This window comes from Populus alba, chromosome 5 (assembly GCF_005239225.2).
Source record: "Populus alba chromosome 5, ASM523922v2, whole genome shotgun sequence".
NCBI lineage: Eukaryota > Viridiplantae > Streptophyta > Magnoliopsida > Malpighiales > Salicaceae > Populus > Populus alba.
Genome location: NC_133288.1, coordinates 2851934 through 2859550, shown reverse-complemented (window position 1 = coordinate 2859550; position 7617 = coordinate 2851934). Strand labels below are relative to the sequence as shown.

Here is a 7617-nt window from a genome sequence, read left to right as displayed (position 1 = left end):
CATGCTCCTTCCCTCCCTCATTTATAAACCCCATCATAGCCATAACCCTCTCTCTCCATTTCTGTTCTTCACACCGTGCCCTACCTGGAGCACTCTCAAAAACATAAAAAGCCTCGAACTAAACTGAACTTAACTATACAACTTCCTGTCTGATCATCACTTTTTTATTTAAGGTTGTTTGATTTCTTCTGCATGTGCATCATGGATTCTTACAGGTTCACACACATGATCCTCCCCCTCTTAGTTCTCTTCATCCTGTCAACACCTCATGGTGTCGTTTCCCAAAGCACCAACTCGAACGACGGGCAGTCGTACAACTACGCGCGGGTGACTCCATCGATGGCCATAATCATTGTCGTTTTGATAGCCGTACTCTTCATCATGGGGTTCTTTTCAATCTACATCCGCCATTGCAGCGAAGCCAATGGCAACGGGAGTATCCGGCCGCAGGGTATGGGCGGACTCTCTCGACGCGTCGCCGCCTCGCGTGGGCTTGATCCTGCCGTTATCGAGACGTTTCCCACGTTAATTTACTCGGTCGTGAAAGGCTTGAAGATTGGTAAAGGCACGTTAGAATGCGCCGTTTGTTTAAACGAATTTGAAGAGGATGAAACGCTGCGTTTGATTCCTAATTGTGACCACGTGTTCCATCCTGATTGCATCGGTGCTTGGTTGGAGTCTCACACTACCTGTCCTGTCTGCAGAGCTGATTTGACCAAGCCTGCTGACTCGGTCCCTCAACTCGGTGAGTCGCGCGACCCCGAGCTGGACCTGGAGGCCCAAAATGGGGCAGTGATGGACGAGCCAGAAAATGGGAATGCTAATGTGGAAGTGGTTGGACCGGAGCCTGAGGTTATGGATGCGAGTGTGGTTAAAACTTTGAACAGGAACCGGACACGTGGATCGAGATCGGGTAGGCCATTGAGGTTTACCAGGTCACATTCGACCGGACATTCCGTGGTTCAACCAGGAGAGAATACCGATCGGTTTACTTTGAGATTGCCAGTTGAGGTTAGGAAACAAGTGATGAACCGGAAGTTGAACCGGGCGATGAGTATGGTGGTGTTGTCCAGACAAGGAAGTTCGGTGAAGGGCAACAAGAACGGAGTTGGTGAAGGGAGTCCTAGGAAGGTGTTAAATTATAAGCGACTTGAGAAACTGGACCAAGAAGCAAGGTCGGACCGGTGGGTTTTTAGTCGGAACCCGTCATTTCTAGCAAGAGCGTCGTCATTTCTATCGAGAGCTTCGTCATCGGTTAGGTCACCAAGAGTGGCTGCTAATGGCAACCAAGGGGATTCATCTAGACAGGTTGGACCGAATGCGGGTGAATCGAGCAGACCGCTGGTTTAGTAGGGCAGTGTCCTGTTTGCCTACTTTATATATATATATATATATATATATATATATATATTATTATTTGTTTTTATAAATTGTGTAATATAATATAGGATCGTCAAAATGGAAGGGGTCAAGTCAAATTGAGATAACGGCCCTCTAATTTTTTTATATAATTTTTTGTCCAAATGTAAGTTAAAAAAATCATGGGATTTTTTGCCAAACAATCAAAGCGATATTGCTTGCTGGTTTAGACTTTTGCCATGATTTAGTTACTAGACATTTCGTGGAAGGACCCTCCTAGTTTTAGGCAATGGTCATTCCTCTTTTTTTTTCAGCAATTTTGTGCCCATAAGCAAATGCAATTTCAGACTAAATTAAAAGACTTAACCTACCAAGTCAACTCTGTAGCCTGTTAGCTCGAGATTTAAACTAGGTCATAACAATATTGTTTCAAGATCTTGTTTTAAGAAAAAAATTCAAAACTTAAATCGACAGAGTTAATTCACTTGATTTACTATCCGGAATCTTGAATTGGGTTTTGCAGGCATTGATTATTAAGAAGGTTTACTAGATTTATGAGTGATTATTACAAATAATCCCATATCTGATCGCATGATCTCTCACCTGCTCTTGCAATTTTTTTTTTTAGACTAATGTAGATTTTGAAGTTAATTTGTGTGTGCTTCGATTAATTTCACAAGTCTTTAAAATTAATGATTATATAAATTTCTAATAATCTTGAGGTTTGTGAGATTTAAATTAGTAATTTTTAAAAAATAAATTCACTGATAAATTAATTATCTTGCAAATTTTTAAAGAATCTAATTGGTGTTGTTTTTTGGTGTGGAGAAAATGAATAGATGGTCAAAGAGTTCATCGCACCAGAACTTAGCTAAGGGATAGTAATATCGAACATGGGCCAAACATGCTGAATTCTGAAGAGTTATTTGTCCATTTCAGTGCCCATAAATAATATTATTTTGATCAAATTAAAGAAACTCAATTTCAGAAGTTCATAACTATGCTTGGTCCTTATTCATTATCACTTTCCCTTAGCTAAGTTTTGAGGATCCAAGCCTCTTATCAAGAATGACTAAAGTTAACCATGAGAAATAGTTCAACTGATTAGATTTTGAATTTGTTTCTCAATGATCACGAGTTTAAGTTCTTTTAGGATCATTAGAGGTTTATATAATCTTTAATTTTAAGATTAGTAAATTCAATCGAGATACATATAAACTGGTACATATTCACATTAATAAAAACAAAAAAAAAAATAACTAAAGTTACCAAATATCAGAGCCCGCACGAGCTCCAGCGACTTGGTCAGCCATTTGTGGGATACTACCCAGGTCAAATGGTCAGTCTTCTAGAAATATAGAAAGTCTTTCCAAGCTTTATGACGGTCAATCTGGGGCTGTGATCATGGAGATTATAAGCACTTGCCAATTGCCATTGACAAGGAACAGTGACTAATTTGTTTTGCTGCCTAATATTTGTGCAACGAACCTAAGTTGTTTGTGACTTGAGACTGTTGCATTGCTTCTTGAACTTGATCTTGGCACTGAGAAAGTTTGGTGATCAGACTCTTTTTCTGTGTTTTTTTTTCACCAAACAGCTTTATCTTTGATTTCAAAGAATCAATCATTATGCCAATATTCTTCACTCTTGAAGCAATTCCTATGGAGTTTTCCCTTAGTGGTCTAAACTTTAGAGAAGAAGAGTTTTCTTTAGCATCAAATTAAGTGCCACCTTAACAAATCGAGCATGAGTCTTTTGAATAATATAAGCATATACATATTAATGATAATATGTAAAATCATACTAATTTATATATATATATATATATATATGATGAAAATATTGTGATATAAACTCCAAGTTCAAGTCTACCAAGATTTCATTTCCTTTGATAATACGCAAAGCGCGCGGTCAAATCTCATTTTAATTTTTTATTTTTCCAGTAATATCTTATTTTATTTTATTGAATGCAATAGAAACTTAAAACCCTTATTTATTTAGAACCTATTTATTTTTATATTTTAAAAATATTTTGAAAAAAATAAAAAAAATATTATTTTTTAATTATTTTTTTTAAATATTTTTAATTATTTTAATATGCTGATTTTAAAAATAATTTTTAAAAAATAACTATAAATACACTTCTGAACACTCTATAACAACCTTTGTAATGTGTTGCATCCGCCAATTGACTGTTCCCTCTTGATGGCCGCTAGAATTGCTGGTAAAACAGAGCTGCCGATCACTCAAGGCAGGCCAATCTTGACCCTTTAAGAGCAATGTCCAGTGGAAAGTGAACCCTAGGTCAAAGTCACCTATCAACGACATGTCGGCTGTTTGAATCAACTAAGCCTAGAACTCAGGCCTAGAAACTGTGGGCTTAGAATCTAATGGTAGAGCCCAATGGCCCGGTTTTTAGGCCTAGTCTATCATTCTATGGCAAAATTCTCTTTCTTGTTTAAATTTTCCCGAGAAACAAACAATCGGTAATCAAAGATGGAGAGAGAAGAAAGAGGAGAAGAGCAAAACACAAATTCATCAAACCAAAACAAAAAAGTACTGATACAAATACCATCCTACCAAGAAGTAATTGAAAGCTCTCAAGTTAAACCTACACAAACACAAGAATCTTCATTATTGAAGCCATCACAAACTTTCTCTCAAGCTTTCTCCTTTATTAAAAACTCTGAATTCTACTCTCCTCCTCCTCCTCCACCTTCAAAATCTGAACATGGGCCTAGTAGTTCTGCAACCACGAGGTACTTTATATTAATGGGTTTTCTTTTGTTTTCTGTTCTGGGATTGTTCTTTTTAATTTTGAGGAGACTTTTTGTGATAAAGTTTTTATTTTTGGATGAAAACAGTGAAAAGGTTTCACCATCTCCATTGGCATCAGCTCCTGCTGCTTCTTTTGGTGGTGGAGTGGCTTCATCTTCAGTGCAAAATAATCAGAGTCGCAATGCTATTCTTGTTAGTCATAGACAGGTGAAGGTTTACTTATGTTTTAAGACATTTTTATAAATTTCGGTTGCAATATTGGCATGGGAATTATCAAAGTTTTTAAGAGGCTGTCTTTGGAAGTCATGCATTAGCTTTTTGATTCGTTCTTGGTTATTTTAGTACTCCTGTTTTCCTGTACAATTTTTTTGAACAAGAATTGTGTCTCAAGTTTCGTGCTTTACTGAGTTTCATAGTGAGTGATGATTTAGATTTTGTTGAACTGTACTTCCATAGATTGGCCTGGATTTAAGTTTGCCTAGTCATTGCGCAGAAGGGAAACCCCTTGCTTAAACATATTAGGAATGTAAAGTGGGCTTTTGCGGATGTTGTTTGTGACTATTTGCTTGGACAGAGCTCATGTGCTCTTTATCTAAGGTTCGATCTTCCTCTCCTTCTGTCCTGTTTCTCATTGCAAATGTATGAATTTGAGTTCTTGGCTGCTTTTTAATTATTTGATTTTTAACTTGTTACTATACTGGGTTGAAGGTAAAGCTAGAAAATTGTTCTTATTCTTTAAAATAGCTGCCTTGATGATGTTGATTTTTATTATTCTCCATACTGATGTAAGTACCGAGATCTAGTCTAGTTCCCAAGTTAGTTACCGATTTTCTATAGGCTTTACTCTTTTGATATCTATATCTCGTTTACCATTTTCAAGTGTGAGATATACAACAACACCAGAAAATATTCTTGAGCATAACCAAATTTGTAACTCTATTAACCATTAATGTATTGCATGTCTTCGTCATTGTTTATTCCTACCACAAGCTAACTTTGAGAATTTGCAATTTGATGATTTGATGCAGTCTTCGATATCATTTACTCCATCCAGACTACCTATATTACCGTATAAGAGAGCTACAAAAGAACTGCAAGCTTCGTGTTGTTCTATGCCATGTTGATGTGGTAAGCTGCTCTTTCCATGCAATGAGTTTCTCATGCCTTCTAAAGCCACTACTCTGCTTATTTAGTATGCAAAACAAAGCCTGGTTTCCACGAGGAAAGTGAACTGTGGCAGTTTGTTGCATGTATTAAAGAGTTCAACACTGATCATTGTTCTCATTGATTTCAGGAGGATGTAGTTAAGCCTTTACTTGAAGTCACAAAAACAGCTCTGCTTCATGATTGTACACTATTATGTGCTTGGAGGTGCGCTGCATATTCCAATGCAAATGGGTTATATTTTAAATAGTCTTTATACTCAATTTGTCTGAGGCTACTCATGTTTCCATTGATCTTTCCTTGTGTTTTGTATCTAGTGAGATTGTGCAGAATTTATAATGGTTTGCTCTACTTATTTTTCTTTCTTTATATCTGCAACTTGATTTTGTTGACTTCGTTAATAGAGTTGGACCAATATTGCAAGTGGACTTGTCCTCTTGCAGTAAGGGCCTTGAAATGATTGTCCTTGACGAACTTGTTTGGTATTGTTTTTTCTAGCTTGGAGGAATGTGGTCGCTACTTGGAGACTATAAAAATGTATGAAAACAAGCCTGCAGACCTTATTCAGGGCCAAATGGATACTGACTATTCATCTCGGGTAACAACCTGTTATTGGTCTCCTATCAGCAATCAATCAATGAATCTGAACAAATTTGCTTTTTAGTATTCACTCTTTGAACTGGTTAAACTGAATTTTTTCTTTGTTTTAATGCAGCTACACCATGCTCTCACAACTGTTCGACGTGTTAACAAGACAGATGTGGTAACACTTGGATCTACATTTGGGGTATGCCATTGATCTTGCCCTAGATAGTATGTGGCTAGTTGTTTATCTTGCTCTGGATAGTATGTGCTAGTTGTTTATTTGTTAGTATATATTCCTCTGTTAGCTGATTTTCCTCCTTTTGCAGTCTCTTTCTAATATCATGGATGCATCCATGGAAGATCTAGCTCGTTGCCCGGGAATAGGAGAGCGCAAGGTATATCATGGGTTCTTGTACTATGTTATCTTGAGGCTCATAACCCTTAATATTCTTCAATTGATTGTATACAAGACTGTTGTTGGCTAGCAACTTTTAGTGAAGCATTAAATGTTTGATTGGTTTTATTTGTTACCCTTATGTGCATCCATATATTTGATGGATCAGGTGAAACGCTTGTATGATACTTTTCATGAACCATTCAAGCGTGTAGTTTCAAGCCACCCTGTTGTTCCACAGACCCCAGTCCAGAAAGACACTGAACCTTCCTCAGTCAATGAAGTTGCAGAAATGGAGATGGAAGAAGCAAATGCAAACAAACGTAGGAAGAAAGAACCAGAATTAACTGTCAAGTCAGCCCTATCTTCTGCATTTGCAAAGTGTGCTGCTAATAAATTGGGTAATAAGAAATTCCAAGGAGAAAAGGTCGGAGAAACAAGTACTGCCATTGACTTGGAAGCTGAAACTGGGAAAACCTCTGGTTAAGGGGCCGCAGATTAATCCTCACTTCTAACATCGGTTTCCTTGAGATGGGAAATATTTGTTTGTTTGTGTCATTGGAAAGATGTTCCAAGTATATGAATTTTAGCAGCACTACATTCTTATCTCATGCTCCGGAAAGAGTCTTCTTTCCGCTGCATATCAGGTGTTGTTGAATGTTAACATTCTTAAGTCTTAACCTACCTACTTCCATCTGATGATTTTGTTAAGGGGATTAGAAACTCTTCAGGTTAAAGTGTAGCCTCGTCTGTATATATGTAGAGTGCTTTGAATTGGAATGATTCTATACCTGTTGACAATTGACTTCCTTTCTCCAAAAAAAGAGAGTTAGTACACCTCTTCCCTTTTTAAGCTGCAAAATGACCACAGGTGAAATGTTCATGTAACAATTTCCCTTGAATGGCACCCGCAAAATGGATACAAAAAACTGCCAAGTATTTCTTTTCGAGTTTTTGTAAGGAGACTATTATTTTAGTTTCTGCTTTCAAGGCCCCATTGTGCAGTTTTGGTGGTCCTGAAAAAGGTGGTTGGAATAAAATTATTGTAGTTCATTTCCACCTCAGCAGGAACAGGCCACAAGCACGTCTGTATTGATATTGGAGGGCATGCAGGTTTTAATTGAAATGTATGGAGGATAAAAGAGCAGGAAGTAGTTTCTCTGAAGTTATTTACTGGCATAACACCAGGATCCATACTAGTAGAAGCAAATCTGGATGTGATAAATAGTGCATTGACAACCTTAGACATTCTTTCTCGATTTTTGCGAAGATGGAAGGTCAGTTGCTGAACATATGGTACAGTTTTGGCCTGTATCCGGGACAATGACCTTGGAGGT

At 37.4% G+C, this 7617-nt stretch overlaps 2 protein-coding genes across 2 annotated transcripts; both read left to right on the top strand.

The window, feature by feature from the left end:
* On the top strand, positions 1-1588 carry LOC118051456 (E3 ubiquitin-protein ligase ATL6). Its single transcript, XM_035062112.2, has one exon. It carries the CDS (start codon positions 193-195, stop codon positions 1348-1350), a length of 1158 nt encoding a protein of 385 aa, XP_034918003.1. The 5' UTR covers positions 1-192; the 3' UTR covers positions 1351-1588.
* A 2233-nt stretch (positions 1589-3821) lies between these two features.
* LOC118051348 (DNA excision repair protein ERCC-1) lies at positions 3822-7133 on the top strand. The gene is made up of 9 exons (XM_035061955.2): positions 3822-4118; positions 4224-4344; positions 4631-4734; positions 5166-5265; positions 5432-5508; positions 5800-5899; positions 6017-6088; positions 6213-6281; positions 6450-7133. Exons 1-9 carry the CDS (start codon positions 3856-3858, stop codon positions 6765-6767), a joined length of 1224 nt encoding a protein of 407 aa, XP_034917846.1. The 5' UTR covers positions 3822-3855; the 3' UTR covers positions 6768-7133.
* The last annotated feature ends 484 nt before the right edge of the window (positions 7134-7617 follow it).